At 38.8% G+C, this 26,781-nt stretch overlaps 1 protein-coding gene and 2 non-coding genes across 3 annotated transcripts; all 3 read right to left on the bottom strand.

The window, feature by feature from the left end:
• Window positions 1–1,205: 1,205 nt before the first annotated feature.
• On the bottom strand, window positions 1,206–12,284 carry LOC139742609 (large ribosomal subunit protein eL8-like). Its single transcript, XM_071653138.1, has 6 exons — window positions 12,267–12,284; window positions 7,752–7,872; window positions 6,485–6,634; window positions 5,879–6,099; window positions 2,072–2,272; window positions 1,206–1,633 (listed from the first exon to the last, which is right to left on the bottom strand). The coding sequence occupies exons 1-6, from the start codon at window positions 12,267–12,269 to the stop codon at window positions 1,532–1,534; spliced, it is 798 nt and encodes a 265-aa protein (XP_071509239.1). The 5' UTR covers window positions 12,270–12,284; the 3' UTR covers window positions 1,206–1,531.
• Window positions 2,449–2,526, bottom strand: LOC139743342 (small nucleolar RNA SNORD36). Its single transcript, XR_011711750.1, has one exon. It is a non-coding gene; the product is annotated as a small nucleolar RNA SNORD36 (small nucleolar RNA).
• Window positions 7,102–7,178, bottom strand: LOC139743348 (small nucleolar RNA SNORD36). The gene has a single exon (XR_011711752.1). It is a non-coding gene; the product is annotated as a small nucleolar RNA SNORD36 (small nucleolar RNA).
• Window positions 12,285–26,781: the final 14,497 nt, after the last annotated feature.

Here is a 26,781-nt window from a genome sequence, read left to right as displayed (position 1 = left end):
TGCTTACATAATAGGTATGTATTCCTACTTTTGTCAGAATCATTCGAATTGTATTTGCATGAAGCCATGTGTGCATTTCAATCTGGAAAAAAACAACAAAAAACAACCCTCTTTTTGTATGGAAACAAATGGACTGATAGAACATGGGAATGTCAGAAGCTCAAATCTACATAACTTCAAACATTTTTTTTTTTTTTTTTTTTGGCTCAGCTCAGGCCCCCCCCCCCCCTTTTTTTGCACCATACAGTCAATCCATCAATATATAATAGTGATATATACTGTACATGTTTTGTGTTTGATGATTGTTCTTCTGGAGAAAGTACCAAATAAAGAGCAAATAAAAAGACCAAATTAATTTCTATCACAGTCTCAAATGCTATTAAAAACAGTCTCTTCTTAATCAGTTAACAGTATCACTTCCTCTTTTTCATTAAAGTGACTGAAGAGACTTGCCACAAATGACAACTAAAGAAGTAATGGAGGCATTTCGAGTCATTACAATTGCATCACAGCTTTCCACTAAACGAGCTCTTCCTCATACAGTCTCACAGCACGCAAACTCTCATTGCGACCCAGTCTCACAGCATGCACACTCTCTTTGCAACCCTGTCAAATCATACTATACGGCGCACTGCTTCACAAGCTACACTCGTATTCCCAATGCGATGATGGTGATTTTATAGTGACTGAACAATTTAAGACATGACTTATTTCACTTTCCCATCTCCTCTTTCCCTGTCATAGATACATGTGCAAAATTCAAAGAAGAAAATTAACATTAACAAGTTGTCACACTGGTGCTCTTTGAAAAAATGATAGAAGTTCTAAACAATTGGATACAGTGGACACCCATTATAACGAAGTCCTTGGGACCGGCAGTTTTCTTTCGTTATATCGAAATTTCGTTATAACTGAACAAATAAACAATAAGAAAAACAGAGCCAATAATTTTGTGACCTGGAATTTTGTTATAACAGTGTTCGTTATAACAGGAGTGCACTGTACTACATGCACGAACCCACATACTTCTCATTTCAACTGTATCCATCAGTCTCGAGACGTTTAACTTCAAAAACAAAACATCCCATCAACAACACTAAGGCAAACAACACATACACACTTCCACACTGAATCTATGTGGCACAGGGCATGACTAACACTGGACTCCAAACTTGCAGAAAGAGAGTACACCTGATGCTCCATCATTAGTCTTTCAGTATATTTTATTGGTTGCTATGAAAGCAGAGATGTGATTTTACAATCATGCCATAGGTCTTTGAAAACGGGTGTTTGAAGTTTCTGAAATAAAGTGTCGAGGACCCTGGTCAACCATTAGGAGTCACTACCTGGTCATCATGGGGGAGAAAAAGGCAAGATGAAGAACACCAACCCTGGAGAAGGGAAGGCTGTCTCAGTCTGTGGGTGTCTGTCTTGTTAACAAATAAAGAGAAGATACAGGGTCTGTGTGTGGTGGTGTAATGTGTTGAGATCACACAAGTCTGATGCCGAGTTTAGGGAGGGGCATCTCAGTCTAGGCCCTGGCTTCCAGTTCCTTGGCCTTAGCCTTCTCCAGCTTGGTGATGCGGGCCTGGCTCTTGCTGCCCACCTGACCTCCGCCCCAGTGACGACGGATCTGGGAGTGACGGGGAGAGAACAACGGGAAGGGATTGTGAGGATGGGAGAATCATTTTCAAGCAAGTTAGACTGATCCTTGTAGCGATGATACCACCCTAGTTGGCGACAACCAAGTATTGACTTACTTTTCCTCTGAGCATACCCTTCAGAAGCACATTTTCTCACAAGTTTTTCATGGTAATATATTGATGAAAAATTTGATGATGGAAGGTGACTTATGAATTTCGAGGATGAAACATGCACAGATTTCAGGCTGAATAATCTTTATTTATCTGGTTTTTTTTGCATTTTCTGCTCCCTCTTTCCCATTAGAATTGCTTTCAGACCTATTTAACAAATATCAGTAATTTTCATTGGGACTCTTGCTCTGTGTGAAACATGAGGGGAAAAACAAGCAAACAAACAAGACACGATTCCGTAAAATGTTCGCACATACCTCCTCAAATCTGTCATTGTAGTTGGTCCTGACAGCGTCTACCAGCTTTGAGAGGGCGCTCTTGTCCTCTGGGTTGACCTGGGTGAAAGCGAGGCATGCCGCCGTCTTGCGGTGCACGACCTGGCCCAAGCGGGACTTGCCCTTGACGATGCAATATGGCACGCCCATCTTTCGGCACAGCGCAGGAAGAAACAGCACAATCTGAAGAGGGCAAACATTGGATTGGTAGGGGAAAAAGAACAAAACACAACCAAATCAGACAGGTTAGTTTCTTTGTCATGACATACGCTGAAATCAGCACTAAAACCTGCACTGAGTAAGGCTTCCAAGCTACCTGGCTACATGGCGCACCAGGCCAAGAATTCTTGCCACATCTTTCTGCTCAGTTTTAAAAAGCTCGATTTTGTAATCTACATGAAGCTTTTCAGGTGAAGAAATTCATCACATCACTGCAGAAAGAGTGCACTACCTGGAATTTCAGAAGTTCCCATCTTAAAGGAATGGTATAGTTTTGGCTGAGACCTAATTTCAGGTTTCTAACATTTTTTGGTGAGATGAGGAGAAACCTCTTATGAAATATGAAAGAGCATGTAATTCTATGAGGAATTCAACGTTTACTTGACGAAAATTGGTTTTGAAATGGCTGAGATATCCAAAACAGAGCGATTCTAATAAAGTGTGGGACCCACCATTTATTACAACTGCTTTGATTTACTTTGTTTTTGTTTTTGGATGTTTCAGTCATTCCAATCTCAGTCTCTTTATTCATTTAAGCATAAACTTAAACTAGTTTTTCTGAATTCATATCTATAGCTATTCTTCAATCCTCTCAACATTCTCTGTTCATACTTCACATTACTGACATTATCGATTATGTAACATGTGCCTCGCTCATGATTTCTGTATTATCTCCTGAAATTCCTTTGTACACATTTGGTATCTCTGCTATTGTACACTGCATCTGACTTGTACCTCGCTCGGGTGATCACGCAACTCTCAAGAAGTCTGTGCCGCGGACATTGTTTTCTTTGTTTTTTCTTTTTCTTTTTACTTTTTGGCGTTTATATTTCTCCAATTCACAAATTGTCATTCCTTAAATTACATAACCAAGTAAGAAATAATCTCACATCCGCATCTGGGAATCTACACCCTACAAGCAATGCTTCTATGTAGATTCCTCATATTTCACATGTTTTATTGTCTTATAAGCTGTACTTGACAATTCATCCAGGTTTTTGTATTGTGATGTTTATGTTTTATGTATTTGTTGAAATGTGGAATATGCAACAATAAAAAACAAAACAAAAAAACCCCCAAAAAATTCCAAACCCGATTTTCATCAAATAAAAACTTTGAATTCCTCTTAAAATAGTATACTCTGTACTATTTCATAAGTGTTTTCTTGGCATCTCGCAAAAAGTTAAAAGCCCAATTCTCATCTCCACCAATACTGTACCATCCCTTTAACTTCCTGATTGGAAAGAAATACAGTACGTACAATGCAAGTAACCATCCATTTCAAGCCAATACCCCATCTTATCATTTCTCATGCAATTTTAAACCAACTGAAAACCATACCAACAAAACAGTTACAAAGATGGTGATTACAACAATATTATCAGCAACGATTATAACTGCATCGTGATATTCCTCCATGATGTGTATTCAGATAGGCACATTGTTGTATGTACATGTAATTCGATCAGAATACAGTCCTCATTAGGATGCTACAATCACAGCAATCAGAAGTGAAACTAAATTATCTGATTAAACTGTGAAAAAGGCTTGATGGATCATCTTTCCCCAGTCGATGACACATATCCCTTTGGAGAAGTCTTCAAATGTGTAAATACCTGTATAAACCTTTCTTACAGGCCCAGAAATCACAGCCATGTATGTAGATACAGTGGACTCCTGTTATAACAAAGTCCTCAGGACCTGCAGTTTTCTTTCGTTATCCATTTTCTTTGCTCACTTTTCCACTGATATCGAAATTTCGTTACAACGGAACAAATGAATAATAAACATGGCACAGATATTCTTGCGGCCTGAATGTTTTCTTTGTTGTAACCTGAATTTTGTTATAAAAGCGAAAACGGCGTTCATTATAATGGGAGGGCACTGTACCTCATTGGCATGTCTTTCTAAGTCTAAACATCAAACAAGTCTTCTTTAGCCTTGTACGACTTGTACAACGCCATTCACTTTTTTTTTTTTCATTTTGAATGTATTACTTTTTTTTTACATACCGTAAAGTTCCGTGTATAAGACGCACCCGTGTATAAGACGCACCCCTAATTTCGGACCTAAAATTATAAAAAAAAAACAACACGAAAATGTCCACGCAAATATTGCGTGTGTCCTACATATTATTTCAGCTCAATATTTCCCTAGAATGCAGCATGTATTTGCTCTATTTTTCGTTTCCTTTTATATTTTCTTTTAACGGTATTCATCGGATATCAACAAAATATGGAAGACACAAAATGCGAGACTTGTCTCGGTACTCACTAGCTATTTGTTTCGCCTTTCAATCGTGGTATATGTGTCATGCATATCATACTCATGAGTAACAGTACGATCTTTGCTGTCATACATAGCAGAGGGTGTCTCGCATATTGACGCATGTCAGAGTGGAAGGTTCATTACGAAAAATAAGAAAAACATCAACAAGTGTAGCAGAGGGATCATACGGCAAGACGTACGGTGCGTACGGTAATTACACTCATGCACTGTTACCAGTAACATGTGTGTCTCTTGTACCATGCTTGTATGCACAGTGCTAGCCTTTTGCAAAAGGCAGCTCGCTATAATTTCAGCACAAGCACACAGAGAGCAATGGACTTGCACACACAGCGCGCAACGGGCAAGCGCGCTTCGATCCGATCGCTGTGTGCACGCGAGTCCATTGCAAAAGCCTCTCTGCATAACATGCAGCTGCTGCCTTTGCCAAAGGCTTGCTAGCTAGCTAGCTAGCTAGCTACAGCATGTAGCTATGCTATCCTAGCTGGTCTTGCACTCGTGAAATGAAGAGCAAACAAACGACATGGATATGCATGCATGCTTCACACATCGTTCATATTTACGGTGACATAGTGTCGATCCTACTCCGTATTTTACAGCTTTTGTCTATGGCCATATTGATACTAGTACATTGATAAGTTTTACGGTATCGGTAATTTAGTAATGATACCTGTACATCGCGTATTCCAGCTACTAGGTTGGCTGTTGGTAGCTTGGTAGACTGACATCGGTAGCATACAGCAGTGCTGTATAGTGTTACAGCTGTTGTCTATGGCCAGATTGATACATCGTTACTGCACAAGGCCGATGTAAGTTTATCTCGTATTTGCAGCTTTTGTGTGTGTCCAGATTGAAAGATCGCTCTTTTATCCGTAAGTTCTAGTGATTGCTTACCTTCCAAACGTCGATGGGCATACATGGCCCCAAGTTGGCCTTATAAAATTGGGTGTACATGACAGATTTTTTTCCGTGATTCGACTGTACCCGTGTATACGACGCACCCCCGATTTTCAACGTTTTCCGACGAAAAAATAGTGCGTCTTATACACGAAACTTTACGGTACATACTCAAAAAGCATAATCACATAATATTTATATACAAATGTGTAAGATCTACAGCATGAAGCTATGCACACCCATGAAACTTTGGCTTGCATGTCTGTTACCACTCTTTCAAATTTTGTAGGAACACTCAATTACAACTTAATGAAAAGGGTTAAGTACAAAATTAAGAAAGTGATGGATGTCGACTAGAGCATGAAAGTATCATGCCACAGAAATTACCTCAATGGGCTCCACGTCGTGGGCAATGGCCACAAGCTGGGCTTTCTTGTTCTCCACCAGGCACGTGACGGTGTTGACGCCCGACATGATGCGGGGTGCCCGCTTTGTGGGGACTTCCTCGCGACCCTTGACCCTGTCTTCGGCACGGGCCCGAAGCCTGGCCTTCTTGTCTTGCTTGGTCTCCGGCCTGTACTTGTTCATCAGCCGGAAAAGTTGGGTGGCTGACAAAAAGAAAGAAAAGAAAAAAAACAACTGTTGATAGTTGGGTCGGTAATTGTAAACGAGTTAAATCTCGCATTTCTTTTTATTTCATTTTTTTTTTGGGGGGGGGGGGGAGGAGGACAAGGGGATGTGAAATAAGCTTTTCAAAAGATTCAGAGTCTCAGGAGTGGTTTATGCTGAAATCACATTTCATATAGCAAATACTCAAGACAACATCATTGACTCTGTAAGCAAGATAATGACATTCTGCAGTATATGACCATGTATGCATAAATCTGACTCCTCAATTTAGGAGAAAATTATAGCCAACTGCTTGACAATAGATAGAAAAACAACAAAAACAAAATCACGACCGAAAAACAATGGTTGACCAAGAGCACATACCAGTCTGTCTGTCGAGAGCCTGGGTGAACTGGTTGATTGCAGGGGGGACCTTCAGGCGTTGGTAGAGTACAGCCCTCTGGCGCTGCAGGCGGACGTACTTCGGCCAGAGGACGAAGCGGGACAGGTCCCTCTTGGGCTGGATGTCATTTCCTGGCACACACGCAGACGTGGAGGAATGAGTGGGAGAGAAGCGGTGGGTCCATCAAAAACGTAGTAAAGCAAGGAAAAAATTGTTGCTCGCATTAATTTCCCATTTAGAAAAAGTGCTGCAACCATGTCATATTTTCAGTGCAGATATTTTCAGCTGTTTTGAAAATGTGGTGCAAAAAAAGAAGACATGGGAATATTTGCTCAGCCACATTTTGTTGGCTTATACTCATGGTAGGCCTTTTACTTTAATACAATCATATAGTAATGTGCCAACAAAGTAAAACTATACATACAATGTATCCTCATCTCAATTGACTGGGCGCCATATCATTTACTCAACTTATTGATTACGTTCAGTTCATAGAACACTGCATCAGTTATGCTTTCAGCTTATGCTTGGTTTACAACATTTTGGGCACCTGTCTGTTTCAGTTTGGTCTACCACTCGTTACACTAGGATCCTGCAGTCCACTCAGTTTTAAAAAGCTCGATTCTAAACATCACATTGTATCAGGTGAAGAAATTCAATTTAACATCACTGTAGAGCAGGAAAAGAGAATAAAATGAGTGGTAAGGACATTTCTAAGATCATAAGAGACAGACACACCTCATAAGTTATGGATTTAAGGTACACAAGTACTTGTGGTTGAGATGGGGGATTCAGATTTTAACCTCATATGGAATATGAAAGAACATACAATTTTAAGAAGAATTCAAAGTTTATTCAATGAAAATATGTGTTAAAACGGCCGAGATATCCAAAAACAAAGCAAGACAAATGCTCCGACCTCTGTTTTTTTGATATGTCAGCCATTTCAAAACCAATTTTCATCAAATAAACTTTGAAATCCTCTTAGAATTGTATGTGCTTTAATATTTCACAGGTTTCTCATTATCTCACAAACAAGTATGAAACCTGAAGCCCCATCTCAACCAAAACTATACCATTCCATTTTCTCTTCATAACATGATGGTAAACACCAGTCATACTTTAGAGCACAAGGTGCAGTCTTCACTACACTGTGAACAGATCAGACACATTCACACATTTTGTGTCCTAATTGTATTGTCATTTATGTGGATCTCGACTCTGTTCTTTCTCCTCGCTGTCACTTACCAATGCCAAAGTTCCTGGGCCTCTTCTCAAAGAGAGGGTTGACCACCTTCTTCGGCGCAGCTTTCTTGGCTGCATAAGGGGTCGGGGCGACCTTCTTCCCCTTGACTTTCTTTGCTTTGGGCTGAAATGCAAGAATACAAAACATGTGCTTCAAATTTTTAATATACATTGTATAAAGCACTATGAACTGGCATCCTGACAGCCAAGCGGTGACACAAACAAATCTAGGGGGTATAGACCTAGTGTTCTGCAATCATTTTGCACAAGGAACCAGTGGGATGTAACACGATGTAAGGTTGTTACCTGCTTATTTTAAAAATGTTGCAGACTTCTCTATGATTCCAGAAAAACTAGCAGCAAAACATAAAAACACTTGCTTTTGATGTAAAGTTACTTGATCGCATTTCGAGTTTCTAGCAACGGGTCCCATACCAGAAGCGTTACAGTAGCAGAAGCAAGAACACTATGTCCAGCGCAGACAACACGCAAGCCATGCAATAAAACGCCTTGTTCAGAAATCTCCTCACGTGCGTAGGCAAGCTCGTTCTGAAAATCCCACCGCTCGCATAGTTTGCGCGCTGTCTGCGCTGGATACAGCAGGACGCTTGCACGAAAGACGCCCAAAGGCAAGTAAACAGCAGAATTCCCAGCAAAACACGCAGGCAATTGCCCATAGACAGCGATAGAAAGATAGCAGGGCCGCTGATTGGCTGATCGCCCGGCTGTCCGCTTCACTGCACGGCGTGGTGTGCAAGATTCACTACTCCGCGGTTTGGTGTGGTGTACACAATGCACTGCAATCAACATGCGTGCTTGCCATCGTGTTATGTAGCGGCTATGGCGGCGAGCTCGACTGAAGAGCTCGCATCAGTACACAACGCTACACCAACCACACAATATGGCGACTAATTTGCATCGTGGTGTTGAGCTTCTTATGTGTGTCGCTCCACACCCGTACATGTCGCTACCATACAAATCGCATGTATTGATACACACACACCAACGAACACATCGAACTACTTCACAAATTCATACCTTAAAATCATGTAAAAATATAACTCATCAAATTTCAAACACAAAGACAGCTTCGCTGAATACATGGTTACACCAAAGGAGGAAAATATTTTGCCAAAAATCGAAGACTTGATGTGAAAATGCCGAGTTTGGTATCAAACTATTCGGCCAATCGCGCTGGAAATCGTCGCACACTCTGTTATAACGTTGTGGGAAAATATGTAAATGACGGGGGTAAAGAGCCAATGCAGGGTTTGAAATTGGCGATGGTCCGCTGGCCATTGGCCACCAAAAATCACGTCGGACTAGCTAAAAATCATAAAATTCTGAAGTTACTAGTCCCGTCTGGCTGGCCAAAATATTGCTTCAGTGTCAAAATTGATTCTAAGTAGTCCGCCTGGCTAGTTAAAAAAAAGTTAAGTGCGACCCCTGCAATGATGATGCAGCTTCGGTGTAGCTCCCGATTCATGAATGACAAATGACGTCATGCTACGCGAGCGAGGGCAGTAGCGAATCGCGCATGCGCAGCTTGCCTGTGCATATCTTCTTTGTGCAAAAGTGAACCCATAATACCTACAATGTGATTTCTTTGCCAACAATTTGGAGTATGGTAAGGGTACCACCTATCGGCAGGGTACCTTGACATCGGCACCCTGCGTATCATGGCTGTTTGCGTATAGAACGACAAGGTACGTGCGGGATTGAGTGCCATTAGCTATGAAAACAATAATAGCGAAGAAACGGAAATCAAACTCATAAACAAACTACACAAACCAAACTGAACAGTTTCAATTACACATCCGCTCAGTATGACGCATGACTGTGAAATTCACATGTATTACCTATGGAGGGAGGGGGTGCCGATCGTAAGGTACCCTTTTTAGCTGCGCAAAGAAAATGAATCACATCCACTAAAATTGCGTTATTTTCCCACGGAGATTCAGAATCAACAGGACGCAGGGTGGTCCACGAGGGGTTTTAGCATGTCGCTGCAACATGCTAAAATTCTTGTGCAACATCCTCAAAAGCCAGCAACATGTTATGCAACATCCTCAAGAATTTGCAACAAGCTCAAAGTAAAAGTATTCAAAAATGTGTAAAATATTTGCATAACATAAGAAACATCAAACTACCTGGTACTTAGATATTTTTGTGCAAAATATGAGAGAGAACATTGAATGTAAGCAGCACAAAGAGAGATAAGCAGCAAAATATTGCGTACTACGTACTCATTGTGTGCGCTCCGCGCATATTCAATTTCTGCAATATTCTCAGATTCTGAGCTTGCAACATGCTCAAATTTCAAGTTGTGGACCACCCTGGGACGGTCACAATATTCAAAACTGCAGCATTTACAATGTATGGCATATTTGAGGTAAAAATTTGGCGACTTTGTTTAATACTTTTGGAATAAACTAGCTACAGATCCTTAGGGTGACGATAGGTGGTACCCTCAATCATACCTGGTACCGAGGTACCCACCGCACCACTGACCAGTGTGGAATAGCAATATGCACAAGATTACACTAGGTTAGAAATCTCTAGCGTACAACTGTATCTAGTTTTGATTTCATTTTTCTCTTTACGAATATTTGTAAAATCATGTCAGGGACTCAGATACTTTACTTTCATGGGGCCAAGTCATGCGTGGAGAGGCAGGAGCCGTGGAAAAAAAAAAATGCTGAAAATTTGGAGTGGGATCAGTGCGGCAGTCCTCCATTGTGAGCGAACCCGCGGGCACCCATGTTTTGGTGGGTTGCTGCACATCGGCCGATTAAAACTTGATTTTTGTCAAAAAGCGCACACAATCTTTTTCTTCTTCTTCTCAATGAGGAGAGTGGACAAGTGCGTGGGACAAAATATCACTGCCTGAACTTGCAACAATTTATGTATCAGATGTGCGATGATACATGTTAAGAAGTGAACAGGGGGGTAGGCGAAGTGTTCTACGTGAGCAGCTCGCCCCAAGGCCAAGGCCCAGCCCGGGCCTCCCACCAATCATGTGAGCACCCCAGCCATGCTCATGAAGTGGAGGGATGCTTTTGAGCCAGATCCCGAACTAGTAATTTAGTGACAGTGTATCATTACAAGCTAGCAAGTCTGCAGAAGGGCTCCCTCAAGTCATGTTGTATAGAAATCTAACGATAACATTAGAAATCACGATCACACACACGCAGTCACACCTAGAGTAAAATATCCCATTTGCGGCAGTTTAAGCATTGTTAAGGGTTTTTCCAACTTGTAAACAAATCAGGCAAATTATTTTCAACCATTTCATATATCATAGACAAGATTATTCATTAACGCAATTGATTTCGTAAAAGAAATTAACCATTGACCAACGCAGTTTTCATGATTTACCAGGGCAAAACCCGGCACAATTTTCGCCGATAAGGGCGATATGCGACGTAGTATTTCTGCTTGCGGCACGATATACAATCCCTATGCAATACGCGCGTGCTCCGCGATCTTTAGCTGAAACGCCTTCACATGTCTCGCGAACATTGCATAAGCGCCAATTCCCATTGCGAAAGCACGTGAAAATAGCGTGCGCACATGCATTGGCCGCAAACAAGATCGCAATTCTGGCGGTGTTGTTGATGTCTTTCTCGTGTTTTTCCCATTTTTTTTCGATGGTATTAAACATCCACTTTCCGAAAAAAATGGCGGCCCACATCGGCTCGCGAAAGTTCTATTTTACGTGAGGATGTGTTTTCAAAATCCATGAACATCGAGAAAACGACAAAAAAATCCAGTTTCTTGGACCATTGTTTCTTAACTGTTAATGTTATGTTAAGAAGTACCGAAAATTTCATTTTGGATGCGATATGTTGTCATTTCGGTGAGAAAATTTCACTTTCGTCAGAGATTGTGCCCATTTTATCGGTTGGTTTTTGTTGATTGGTAGTGTGTTAGTATATGTGTAGTGTGCATGTAACAGTGTAGTGCTGTGTTTAGCGGTATATTACCGTGTATGTTGTACCTGCCGCGAACGGCTGCACAGCCGCTTACTGACGCAGTTACTCTACGTAGTAGCACGCATGCATGGGCTGATGAACCACACTGCCCTGCCAACTAGGAAAATAAATGTTGGAAGGCTTACATCTATCTATGCCTTTTAAAATATGCCGCCTTATACGCCTATGTCCTTTTGAAAGTCAATGAAAAGAACTACAGGGCCAAGGGGCTCTGCATATTACAGATACATGCTACAAATCGTACGTGCAGCTCGTCCCATTGCAAGGCATGCAAGTGCCAAGTATTCAGCGGGACATCAGTGGCTACGAGTGGTACTTCGCATAACATTTTGACCTGATGCGAGTAATCGGGTTTCATTTAACGATTAATGTCTGTATAACGTGAGAGTTACTGAGAACATGACTACGATGTAATGTCAGGCAATAATTTCTCATTACTAAGAGTTAAGGAAATTGTACATTAACGATGAGATGGTGGTGATATTGGGCGCTTTTTGATCATCTGTTTGTAATTCCTACGTACCATGATTTCTGCCTGTGGTAAGAGAACTTGTCTGAAAACTGTAACGTAAAATCTCGCATTGCCCGAGAGCTATTCAATTCGATAGATAGATGTAGTGTCCAGTCGTTTCGTGAGAATTGGTTAAGGGCAGTTTTTTGGGTTCGTGTAGGAGCACTATCAACCAGCTAGATCGAATAAATCCAAAATAAGAAAAGAGTAGACGAAGGCAAGTTGGAGCAAATAGAAGAAGAAGAAAGAAAAGAAGGATATTAAATGTATAAGAGACCACCGAAAACATGGAAAGTATCACGTCGATGTCTATAATCTTACACTCATGTTACACGCAGAGACTCCAACTCTCCCGTTTTCGACGGGAGATCTCCCGCCGAAAGCCCATTTTTGCTAAATCTCCCGTTCGAGAAATAATTTCTCCCGCCCAGGCTCTGTGTCTCCCGCTTGAAATGATTTCTAACTTAGTGTCATCGTTTGTTGAAAAATAAAGCCTTAGATAGCACGGAGAGAGCATTTACAATCCTAGAACTTCGCGCACATCAAGTTAGAGTCTCCCGCTCGCTAGGGATTCCAGGCTGGAGAATCTCAAGAGGTGCTTGGGGTTTAGGCCCTAAGTACTGGAGTCTCTGTACACGCAACGGGGCGGGGGACAGTTGTAGCCTCGGGTGCCACTTTTGAGGGTAAAATACAAACAAACAAGCAAAAGTAAGAAACAACAAAACCCCATGTGTTCTCATATTATGCATGGCCGACGGAACCGGGGGGCGCTGATCGGGCCCCCCACTTTTTGTTTGTATATACCATAGAAAGGAAGACATTAGGTGTCAACACTCTATTCTTCCTTGCCACTCTCTGTGTTCCTTTCTCTACCGTCTCCACTAGTGCAACTTCAACTTCTAGCCCATTACTGTCCCCCAGCACTTTTTTGCCCTCTTCACAACCCCCATAGTTCGCTTCCCTCTTCATTTCTCCTCTTTATAGGCTCTTCTGCCAAACAACGATCCGGCTAAAAGGACTACATACACATGGTGTCACCACAAATCTTTCTCCCTCATTTACTTCTCCATGCAAACCTTCAAACAACACATAACTCTTTTTTTATTTACCCCGGAAGTGCGTAAGGGGGACACTATAGAAAGATACATAGAAGATAGAGACCTTGAAGTGTGAGCGGGGTATAAGGTTTATGTTTTTGCGCCGAAGACTGTTTTTTTTTTTTTTTTTTTGCTTGTCAGATGAAGAAAACCGGAAGTGGCGCACCAGAAAGGCTCCGCCAGCCTTGATGTAGTATACTAACAATTATTTATGTGTGTGTGCCGTGGTGGTGGTGGTGGTGGGGGGGGGGGGGGGGGGGGAGAGAGGTCCCCCACCCGTTCCGTATAAACTGGCATCATTTTTTTTTTCTTTGTACACGTATAAGAACATAATAATTTTCAAGCACTTTTTCTTTTGGTGCGAGTATGTGTGAGTAAACCAAAAAAGAGGAAAACATGTCGACTGTGAGAAAATGCCATGCCTAAAGGGAAATCCAAAGCTATTGAGTCCGTAGGTCCGGGCTCTGATCGGGCTCCTCATTGGCCTACTGTTTTGTTGAGTTGTGTTTTTTTTTTTTTTTTTGGGGGGGGGGGGGGAGGATGGGGGGTTGGGAGATGGGGTTGAACCCAAGAACGATGTTGCCTACTGATGTGCAAACATTTCTCCGCTTGTATTTTTATACAGTGTGCGTGTTTTGTTCTCTGATTTCAAGCGGGACTGTGATGCTCTATGGTACGCAGGGAGAGTCGTGGTTTTATTTTTGTTTGATACTGTATCTTTACTTATTAATTAATTAATCAATTAATTGATATATACATATATATATATATATATATATATATATATATATATATATATATATAGGGGCAAGCATGGTATTACCGGACGCATGGTATTACCGGACACGCACATTTTTGCGTATTAATGACATTTATGTACGCGCGAGACTTTGTAGATTAGCCTCACAGAACTTTGTGTGGACCGAAATCGCAAAAACGCCATGTAAAAATGTAAAAACACGAAAAAAATTCACATTTTACCTCAAATTTATAGTTGAGTGACCCGCACCTCTTCGTAGTTAATTTTATGCATGTTTGAATCACATTTCACGACTGATATTCTATGAAATTCCACTCAATACAGGAAAAATGCTGAAGATTCCAATAGAACCAAAAGTTCACTGATCAATATCGGAAATTTGTAGCTATCGTCCTCAAACGCGAACGATGCGGAATAGTTGTGCGCTAAGGGGCCCGCAACTCATCACCCGCGCGTGCAGCTCCCATAGACAAAGCACGTAAACTAGAAGTACAGAGTCTAACCAGTTGTCGATTTCTCACAAGGTTTTATCGCGTGAACTGTTCGAAATGGTCAAGACAGACATTTTACTGTAAAATACGAAATTTGAGCCTCATTTGCCGATTTTTTTGTGTGTCATCCGCTCGGTGAGAATGTGAACGGTGATTTGTGGGATGAATTGTGATTCTGGTGCAAGGACTAGGTGCGAAAGGCCTCGATTATTCGATTACGAAAATCGCGTCCGGTAATACAATGCGATTTTGCACCGCGCAAAAAACAACTATTTTTAGAGGGGTATGTTTGAAGCATATTTTCTAAAAACTGGAACGAAGAATTGACGTAAGTTGGCTGAATTCATAATTTCCATGAGTCTGTGAATAAGTGGTGTTATTTTTAGCCGAAATTTCAGTCTATGAGTACGGAATTCAAAGCCACAAAGAAAAGCGTCCGGTAATAGGATGTGCCACCCTATAAAATGTATATATATATGGGTGAGAATTTTGAACGATGTACAATTGCCAATTTTCGCACCTTATGACATTCTTTCCCTTAGAACACGCCAGGATGATCTAAGAAACCAGATTTTTTCATGTCATCTCAAAGATTGGTAAATTTCCTTTCAGGAAATATATGGTTTGGTTGACTTTTGCCTGATATTTTTCATTTGACAAGGACTTAAAGCGTAAAAATACGGTAAAAACGCTATTTTCACAATAATTTTTGTTTTTCAAACTAATGATGTGCATTTTTAAGCGTACGTGTCATCTAATATCTGACCATGTTCTGGATCTGACATAGCATGGGTATGAACCACAAAATTATAAGAACTTTATGAGCACGTATAAAATCACAGAGAACAATTGAAATATGAAAGTCCTAAACAGACGAACGTCCGTGATGCTTTTATTTCTATCGCTGCTGCAAATTCTACTTTGTTGTCCCAACTGTAATGTATACGAAAATTTGGTGTTCCACCTAATGAACATATCCTGCAAAAATTGTACGTCTGCTGGCTGTACATCGGACGTAATATTCTTTTATGCAAAATTATACTCAGTTTTCGTCACGGACGTGCTTCCGCTATTTTCTAATAAAGATCGTATCCCATTAAACGCTATTGGTAACATTGTTCTGAGTCGTAATCAACTAAGATCTAGCCACACGATAATATGTTTGTTTTGAGTTTCTGTCCATCCTTTGTCAAATAGGAACCGAAATTATATTTTTAGACGAACCTCCGAGAAAAAAAGAACGTCCGTGATGATTAAAACGTTTTCGAGTGGGACACCATCTTGCTTTGATGACGAAGGTGCATTTTACCTTTGGCTCTCTAGCCGAGGAGCTGTATGTTATTTTTGGAGCGGACTGAGGCTTGTCCGCAGTTTTTGGACCATGCAATTCACCGAAAACCAAGCAAATAATTAATATTTTCTCTAAAAATTCACCTTCTGATCCCCCTCTGAGCAATACATATGTTGTAAGGATGTCAAACGTCTTATAATTTGCATTGACAATACCTTTTCAAATTTTTGAAAGAGTTAGGAAGGCTAGGTACTCTCTGCCGATTAGTTATCCGTCCTGGAACATGACCCTATCAGTAGAACGAACGTCCGTGACAATTCCAGCGAACGTCCGGGACGTATGCAATCCCTTCGATAGGGATAACTTGTCCCGAAAGTGTCCTGTATTCTTTAAAACTTTTAGCTCCAATAGTCACAAATAAAGTTTTGCAAAGTAAACAATGAATTTAGGGCAGTAGTTTCAGAATTTTTTAAGGCGTTATGTGATCATGATGAAGAAACAGTTGAAAATTTACTCACAATTTTACGCTTGTTTTCCCCCTAACTATACAAAAACAGCTAAACATTGAAAACAAAGTCGTAGGAAAATAGAATTTTGCGTAATCTGTAATTTCTGTGCATTTAAATTTTTTTCTAATGAGGATCAGGAGACAATTTGTACTGTTACAGGTTCTGAAAGTTTCGCTCACGGACGTTCTGTCCGAGAAAGGAAATTGCTGATAATTACAAATATATCACTGCCCATAAAGTTAATGTTAGTTGAAAATATTACCAAATCACCGAGCCGCTCATACCCAAAAGTGAATAATGTTCAGCACTCAATTTACTTGTAATAACGAAAGGAAAACGTTTTGGTCACGGATGTTCGTTGGTAGAATAAGTCCATGGATTACATAGTAGGAGAAAGAGGATCAGTGCCACTTTTTAGTGACAGGTGCGCCAAGTGTCTATCTTTTGAGTAAGGTAGCTGTCGTCTCAAACAAAACACATCCAGTTTTGGCCTCCATAACGGACGTTCGCTGTAATTGTCATGATATTAAATGCCTTAATTCATTCTTATTTTTCTCTTCATGACGATTTTCTCTCATTCTTTCAATAGCCTGGACATGCTGCGACCAAACAGAAAACAAAAACAAAACAAAACAAACCAAAATAAATCCGAAAAGTGCTACGTAATCACATGCAGGATAATGACGGAAGAAGTCTGTAATGGGCATGTGTTGAATAAAAAATGGAAAAGTTTCAAAAGTATATGGAAGCAGTTAGATAAAAGTGACTGAGAAACAGAGAAGGGATCGAGCTCCAACACACAGAGAAAAGAATTACCAGTGCACTCCCGTTGTACCAAATTCCTCTGGAGAAGTTTTTGTTTGTTTGTTTATGTTTTTTATTCATCGAAATTCTGTCACAAACGAACAAAAATAATGCAGTATACAATTATTGTCTGATGAAAACAAACAAATCCTCCGCTTATCATCACATGGTGTTGTTTTATACTCATCAATGAAAAGCAATGTTCATTTGTAATTCTTTCCAAGATCTTTTACATTATTTACATTGAAGAGACAGAGAGATCATCAATTTGTTTGTGCTTTTGTGCTTACTTTGAAAACACATGTTAAAAAAAGTAATGATTAAGAATAGGTTTAAGGTTGCACTTTGATACGTTCGCTCCTCCTAAGATTCGTTACTCTGATGTCCAAAGGTTTGTTATTCCGAAAATAAAGAAAAAAAAGTTTGTAGTTAATTAAGGAGGTTTGTTATTAAAAAGTTTCTTATTCCGAAAGTTTGTTAGTCCGAAAAATAAATATTAAGGATCATTATTCTTAGGTCCGTTCTTCTAAAAGCGGAAAGGGCCTGATATTCGTTTAGGTGAAAATGGTTATTATGAGGTTTTGAAATTTGGAGGATTTTAGTTGTTAACTTAATTGTTTTTCCACATTTGGATAAGCGAACATGATTTTTCATGTTCCAATTAATAAACCTTTCGGTTAACCTTCGGAGATTCCTATCATTTACCGAATAAAAAAGCTTCATAATTATACGAACTCTATCAATTTTCGTATTGACAAACTGTATGAATAACGAGCCTACGAAATGACGCGCTACAACATGTTTGTCATAACAAACCTTATTGTATAATATCGAAGTCACAAACATCCATCCAAGTAATATGGACTTATTGTGTCTTGTTATGACGAAACTTCGCAGTATCGAACCTATTATCATTTCTGACTAATATAATAATACAAATTCTTCTCGGTAACTGTGTGTAACACAAGGAGCAAACATAGAGGGATTTCTTCCCTACGTATTCGTTTGCCCTCCCCAGCTAAACTTCGTATTTCTATAACGGAGCACATTTCTGTTGTCTTTCTATGTTAATTCTTTGTTATAATTTTATCTGTGACCATGTTCGTTATAAGCAAATTTTGCATTGTAGACTTTAGATAACAAATTTAGGACCTGAATCTTTACTTCATGATAAAGAAATGTTGATAAATATATTCGTTCTCAAGGATGGACAACGTCACTGAGATTACACGTACGGTTGTACGTTCATTTACGAGAGATGGAAAAAATGTTTTCTTTGATTCCTCAGTATGAGAAGATAAACAAGCTTATATAATTGAGAATTGGTAATATCTGTTCAGGATTTTGCAGAGGAGTTTGTTCTCGACATGAAATTGCTGCTTGTTGTAAGTAGAATGCGTTTCCAACTCAAGAGAGCTGCATCTTGTTTGTTCCGAACGTCCGTGAGCTACATGCGAACCTCCGTGATGAAAACTATGCTATGTTCGTTGGGTTATAGAGACTGCCTAGATCAGATACATCTTAAAAAGGTATGTTATTATTTGGGAGTGGGGATTGAAGTATGGGATAGTGAAATAAGAGGTCAAAATATTGAGTTTCTGTAAAATGCGCGTAAAGTGGAGAAAGTGTTTAGCGGAAGAGCAATATTTCAACAGAAACGACGAATTTAGTTAAATCATCAGTTGTCTACCATTACGTACAGGTTAAGAGTACAAGCTTAATATTCTGCAAGCACGTACACATGTCCCTTAAGATATTTTGTTAGGATTTTGAACTGAATCAGATCTTTGCAAACTATGTTAAATGGTATTCAAGTGTATGTGCTGTACTATTCCTCACGGACGTTCGCTGCTCTGGACATGGTAAACTTCAGCGGTGAATAAAAACTTGTTCCTCCGGGAAAATCCTAGTATAATTGGGTTCATATTAAAGCTTGAGTTATACTCTTTCAGGTAAGATGAATAATTTAGAGAATTTCCTACTTTTTAAATTTTGCCTTGTTTTGGCTCAATTGTACATCGTTCAAAATTCTGACCCATATATATATATATATATATATATATTATATATATATATATATATATATATATATATATATATATTCATTTATATTTATTTATTTATTTATTTGTTTATCTATAATTTTTCCTGTATACAGAACTTAATGAGTCATTCGTTTCTGGCTTAGTGACGGTGAATATTGGTCCTCCGAAACCCGTTGCTTATCTCAGGCTGTCATTCCTTTGAAAGTGAAGATCAAAGGAAATATAGCTTATTTTGGTTATGTAAATTATGTGTATTGAAGATGATTACTGTTAGCAATTGTGATGCACTGTATTCTGCATTATATCATATTAAATAGTAACATCTACATTATAGCAGCAATACTTTACTAGATTTTGGAAGACATACTCATTCTCGGATGACAAAATCACGTGTTTGAATATGATTCACATTTTACAAGCCCTGCTTCTTAGTAGACCGGATCCTTATCATCGTTGTACTTACTTTTCTGTCAACATTGCAAAGTATGCATTGCTCTTCTTGTTGGTCTACTTTATTGCACATGATATATTTCATATGTAGAATACATAATGGTTCGATTGCAACTGATTGACAAATTGCCCTACATCGACGTAAATAAGCACTGAATTGATCAGTGTTTTAGTAGTAGCCATGATAAAAAAATCATGGGCGTACATACTCGAGCAGGATTCGAACCTACGACCTCCTGATCACCGGACAGGCGTCATCTCCACTAGACCAGCTCACGCCTGTCCGGTGATCAGGAGGTCGTAGGTTCGAATCCTGCTCGAGTATGTACGCCCATGATTTTTTTTTATCATGGCTACTACTAAAACACTGATCAATTCAGTGCTTATTTACGTCGATGTAGGGCAATTTGTCAATCAGTTGCAATGAAAACATCTCGACGGAAGAATTTTCATGAATTTGAATAACATAATGGTTCGTACTGCATGATGTATTTCTAAAATATGATGCGTTTTGTTTAATTCATGTTTTATATTCTGTTTCACTCTTGTTGGATGGAAATAAATAATTGAATGAAAAGGAAATATGATTAAAAACAAATTCATTCATAAGTTTGAACGTAATCAAAGAGATCATTAGAATGCAGACCCTCATCGATAGTCATGTTTCTGACTACCTCATCGATATTGTTATTGTTGTCGATATAATCGTGCTAGTGTACGTGCTAACTGACAAAATATTTTTTCGTCTTTATCCATATAGAAGGAATAGTCGTCATGGAATTTTTGTGCAGTCTCTTTATATTTTCACGTACACACACACACACGCGCGATCATACCAAACGTAATTTTGGCTCAGTTCAGCTTTAATAATATCTTCTGTAATGTTATGTTTTATCTGACATTGAAATTGACTTTACGTTGAATATTTCTTGTTTTCCTTTTTGTTTATGTTAAACATGTAACTCGTGCGTGTGCATTTTAATATGTACAACGTGTTCAATAATATATGAAAGCAAAACAAAATTCTATATGCGGACATTAAAATCGAAATGAATTGATTAACCCCATTTGCCTTATAGCCTAATTAAGGACAGCACATCTTTATTCACACGCTGATTTCAATCCTGCATGTTTTTGTCTTCTTCTCTCTCTCTCTCTCTTTCCCGTTATTCCATTTGTGACCGTGCATCACAAAACAAACAAAGAGTCGCACCCCTTGATTTTATGTGAGGATTCAAAAAAAGGTGAAACGAGTCAACCAAGTCAATATTGGGTTTTGTCGTATTTCCCGAAAGAGCTACCCTTATTCTACATTATTCTTAAAGGACAAATCCACCTCTATACACATGTGGATTGAGTGAATGCAACAATATTAGTAGGACACATCACAGAAAGTTTGGAAAAAATCGGACAATCCGTTATAAAGTTGTGATTTTTTTTTTAATATCTGCGCAGTCACTGCTGGATGAAAAAAACTATCACAGTGTATGATGTCACATGCGTACAACGATATAAGGAAAATAAAAAGAGAATTTCACACAACCTTACTTTTTGAATAAAGTCCACATTTCTTCGACTTGTTACTGACGTATGTTGAGGGTTATATTATTTCCCCGGCCTTCTGAAAGAGTGAAGTCGAGTATTCTTTTGTTATGCGAGAAAAGTGAAAATATGTTTAATTTTCTTTATTCTTTCTTTATATCGTTGTACACATGTGACATAACAAGGTGTAGTAGTCTTCTCATCCAGCCGTGACTGACCAGAAACTTCAAAAATTCATAACTTTAGAACGGATTGTCCGATTTTCCTCAAATTCTCATTGATGTGTTCTACTATTGTTGCTGCATTCACTCAACCCTCATGTCTATGAAGGTGAACTTGCCCTTTAAGTTGGGAATCATAAAATAAATGGGAAAGTGCATTTTCAACAGTTTTTTACAACCTCTGTTTTGTAGAGTAGTGAGATCACGTATGTCTTTAGAGGCCCTTTTTCATTTCTTGATAACTCTTTACACACTCTTCACTTTTAATTCTAGTAACTTTTGGAAGGATACTGTTTTGAAAGTTGGCACTGAGCATGGGCAGAATGTGTTCATAAACCATGTTCAATTTCAGCTTAATCTGATAATCCCTTCATTGTTGTTACTCCGGTGGTTTAAACCCTGCTTTTTGTTCCATTCATCGCACAGCTAACACGATTTGGTGAAGATTTAAAGGACAAGTCCACCTTCATATACATAAGGATTGAGAGAATGCAGCAATATTAGTAGAACACACCAGTGAAAGTTTGAGGAAAATTGGACAATCCGTTCAAAAGTTACGAATATTTTAAGTATCTGCGCAGTCACTGCTGAAAGAGAAGACTACTACAGTGTATGATGTCACATGCGTACAACTATATAAGGAAAATAAAAAGAGAATTTCACAAAACTTTACTTTTTTAATAAAGTGCACAGTTCTCCGACTACCTACTGACGTATGTTAAGGGTAATATTATTCCCCCTGCCTTCTGAAAGAGAGAAGTCTAGTGTTCTTTTGTTATGGGAGAAAAATGGAAATATGTTGAATTTTCTTCATTCTTTCTTTATATCGATGTACTCATGTGACATCACAAGCCATAGTAGTCTTTTCATCCAGCCGTGACTGAGCAGAAACTTCAAAAAATCATAACTTTTTAACGAATTGTCCGATTTTGCTCAAATTCCCACTGATGTGTTCTACTAATATTGCTGCATTCACTGAACCCACATGTCTATGAAGGTGAACTTGTCCTTTAAGCATGTTATAAAGCGCTTGAATAAACCCTGTGCTTCAGAGCTTCTTTTCTCACTTCACACTTTTCCAGAGTGTGGGCTTACTTTCGAAGTTTTATCAAATGTAGGTTAGGAGAGCCCATTTCAATTGAGCCATACATCATTTTAAAGCTTAGAGTCTGCTTTTTCAGAATCTGCCCAAAACTAAAAATTCTTGTCAGGCGACTTTTTGTTTGTTTAGTGATGCAGGGTCACATTTACTTTTTTGTTGTTGTATTTTTGCAAAAGAAAACTAGGCGGTCTATCGTTTATGAACAATTGTGGCTGTTTTGTAACGGCTACTGGGTTGAATGTCTATCATATCCACATAAGTGTACATACATGCATGATAAAGGATACGCCTCTTCATTCAATTTGAAAACTCGCCGCAGTCTGCTTGCGAGGACAAACTTTGGTTGAAAGAAACGTGACGTGTTTGTGAAACTGAAAGACATGTTTGCCTCGATTTTTTTTTTGAGGAATTGTTCACTAAAACACATGAAGAAGAACAGAATAATTGAGCGTGCATCTGTGAGGTCTTGCCTTAAACAAGATGGGGTAGCTATAAGATGTCGTGATAAGTTTATGATACGGAAACACAAGAGAGGACACGGTGATCGAAGGTAATTGATATATCTCGTGAGACGTAATTCTGCCACTTTGATATAGAAGTGGTTTTCTTTATCATAAACTCGTAGAGATGTTCGGTTTCTAATCGAGCTCTATATCAGTTCTGATGAAGGACGATTTATTACTTCAGTCAGATCATAAAAAACCCTGTCCCACACATTGCACTCACATAAACACATACACAGACAAACATGTTATAATAATAAAATATCATGTATTTTAGCTAATCTTTTGGTATGTAATATAGTGCAATAAAATTAACCCTTTCTCATGTTATGTCTTCAATTTAAGTTGTCCTTTTGTTGGTACAAAAAAAAAAAGATATCTCAAAAACAATATTAATGTGCAACAGAGTTTATTCCTTTCTCGCTAAGACAGTATATCTGTGAATTAATAAATACTTACTCTCGTTTCTACATTTGCATAGCAGATCACTATTATAATCTGACCAGTTTGAGTTAAGATGCAAATACCTTACCACAGATTGCACATAATAATTCACATCATGCATTTTCCTCCAAATACAATACAAGCACGTTTTGTACGCCTGCCTTTGTTTTTCGGGCGAGAAAATGCTAGAACATTACAGCTTTTTACAAGAAAAACTAAAATGGTTTGAAGAACATAAACAACCTCCAACCAAAAACAAAAACAAAAAGAAAACGAAACAAAACAATACAAAACAAGACACAAAGTTGATTTTGGATTGTTTTACTCTGATACGCCAGGAACCACGCATGTTTCTATATCCGATTTACGTTTCCAACAGAACGCAGAACCAAAACAAATTCGCAAATTTAAGGAATACATGTACACACATGATTAAGTCACTTGTAAACTAGCATACATGTACCTGGCTTCGCTTTGTGTGTGTGTGTGTGGGGGGGGGGGGGGGAGGCTGCGAGAACATTTTACTTTTTGACAAAAAACAAAACCAAAAGAAGGCAAAATCGAAATCAGTTTCATGTTTGATTCCTTAAAAATGACATATTCATAAATAGAATACAGTACCAATTACAATGTACACATAATAATGCGAAAATATACATGTATATAATACACAGTTTGGCGTGCCTTTGTTTTTGTGTGAGAATCTGCAAGAACATTCTACAACTGCTTACAAAAATCTAACATCACTCGAAATACTGAAACTAAAGAAACAAAAAAAAATATGGAATATACTTTTGATTGTTTTACCCTTGTATTACGCCATGAGCAGTGTTAAAGAGTACAGAATGCGAAACCAACATACATAAAATATACACACTTTTAAACTTGCATATTGTTTTACATCAGTACATTTGGGAGAAGTGGAAAGGGTGTACTCTACTTCTGGTTCGGGATATCCTAGGAGCGTTTGGTTGTTTCCTGTATACCTCGGTAGGTGAGACCGAGTCTATTAACAATGCTACAGATTTTACATTTTGAGGTCCATCAAGCAAACAAACAGAGCAATTTACTTCTTTTTCTCTGTGCGAATAGCTTAGACCCTCTATTCATTGAAAACAGTAAAAAACTGTAACTGTAAAAACTGTAAGTGTAATTGTAACTATAACTATAACATATCATGAAATATTATATGTGTATTTTGTCTGTTTGTCTGTCTGTCTATCTGTCTATGAGTGTTTGTGCACACTTGTGCAGTTTATATTTACTCGTACTCTGATCGAATGCTACACATTAAAACATAGATGGATATGACGTACTTATCACATAACATTGATCATTAATAAACGCGATAAATTAAGTTTACTCTTACCTGCAATACAAGTTTACTCTCACGTCGAAGCAAACGAAATTAAGTATCAAACAGTGACACATAGGCGTAAATCATGCAACATAACAGTTTTTCACTTAGCTGAATGCTCAATGCTAGTCGCTGATTTAATTGGTTGAAGAGTGTATAGGCTTTGAAAATCTGAATATGATTGATCAATTGATATCTGCACATAAGCTTTAAGGTATGAAAAGCAATATGTCATTATAAATCAGACTTTTTGTATGTAACAAAACATAACTAAATTGAAATTCATCGGGGTAACTTGTTACACCACATTAATAATCAACAAGTGGTGGAAGTTAACCTGTTACAGTGTAACAACTTGAACCCACAGGCCTATACGTATTTTAATGACCTAAGCAAATGTGCTTAATACAAACTCAAACATCAAATGGTGCTACCCTCATCAAAAGACTCCATAGACACACTTTTTTTACCCACATATACTCATAATTGAATGAAGATGAATGGCTTTGGTGAAATAAAAAACACCAGCACATTGATTATCTTATGATTTTTACTCAGAGAGGGGAGAAAGCGGTTTTCCCTAACTTCTCCATTATACGCTGTCAAGGCATGATCAAATTTCGCATGCAGAGATAGTTTCATTACGTTTGATGTGATATAGTTGTGAACGACGTCTCTTGTTTAGATTTTGACAAAATGATCATGTTACAACCTACCCGTTCTTTAAGCCTTTAGCAACTGAAGATCCTGTACATAAGGACCTATGGTTCTCTAGAAGGTACAGCAATATTGTTCTCATTTCGACAGCTTTCTAAATGATTCAAAATAGCTCTCTGAATGTTCATTTTTGTCTACTATGAATTATAATTATTGAAATCCTATTAAGACTTTACCAAGAGAATGATATGTCACAGAAAAAATTCTGACATGCTTTTGTTGACCTTCTACCTTTTGAAATCATATGATTATATATTCTATATGTAAACAGAAAACACATTTAGAAATAAACTAAAACAAAAAACGGACGGGCGGTTTCGGTCGGTTCAGTTGCTACTGGGTTAACCAACTATAGACTATGGTCTGGAGCTCCCCTACTTAGAAAGATGTAGACGCGTACAACACGTTCTCTACCATGATATCCTCATCCTTAACTGACATGTAATTACACTCCTGAGCAGTCACAGACAACATGACGTTAACTTGGCTCTTTATGTCGGATTCAACGGCATCGGTCTTCCTGGTACTCGAGTTTGTAAGTTCCTCTGGTGTCATGTCAGGAAGGATGCTGCAAGGCCCATTCTTCTTACATGTCTCAGTGTTACCGCAAGGATGGCCTTCCCTCGCCTCGTTCTTCCGCTCCTCCCAACTCGATTCTCCTCCCGGCGCGGCAGTGGATCTTGTCGCTCCGCTTGGAGAATTGATGAAGTTGTACACATGGTCGCAGTCGTAAATGTTTGCTTCTACGCTCGCGCCGAGGGCCGTGGCTGGCGGGCCGAAAGAGTTGATCGGTGCATTAACTTCATTCGGAGGTTCTTCCGCATTCAGGGTGACGTAGAAGGGGCTCTGTTCCGCCGGGGACTGGGTAGAGCGCAGGAGCAGTTGGTGCTTCCTATTAAAGCCGACATAAGAGAAAAGGGAGCAGCGGAGAGGAATTGAAATAGGAATTAAAAGTCCGGTTAATGATGGCACTCACTACAACAAAGATAACATTTTTTTTTTTAGATGATGATGGTAGTGATACATGTTCTTAAGGTTTTAGTCATAACCCTCCCATCCCCCCAAAAAGCCCGAAAGCTTCAGTATAACATTTTGAGGTTAAAGCATAGTAGAATAGTCCATGGTTGTACCTATAGCGTTTGAGTTTCATTGATTCATTCATTCTTCTTCTTTGTTTTTAATTATCAATTCCAA

This window comes from Diadema antillarum, unplaced genomic scaffold, assembly GCF_040938485.1.
Source record: "Diadema antillarum isolate AM-2024a unplaced genomic scaffold, OU_Dant_1.0 scf00000033, whole genome shotgun sequence".
Taxonomy (NCBI): domain Eukaryota; kingdom Metazoa; phylum Echinodermata; class Echinoidea; order Diadematoida; family Diadematidae; genus Diadema; species Diadema antillarum.
The sequence above is the reverse complement of the archived record's forward strand: the minus strand, read 5'-3'. Positions and strand labels throughout refer to the sequence as shown.

Bases quoted from the DNA above. Each gene is read 5' to 3' on its own strand.
- LOC139742609 (XM_071653138.1), bottom strand. The intron at 6,635-7,751 runs GTAAGTGACAGC...CGTGTGTGCCAG, and splicing joins GCCCAGGAACTTTGGCATTG to GAAATGACATCCAGCCCAAG. The intron at 2,273-5,878 runs GTAATTTCTGTG...TGCCCTCTTCAG, and splicing joins ACGACGTGGAGCCCATTGAG to ATTGTGCTGTTTCTTCCTGC.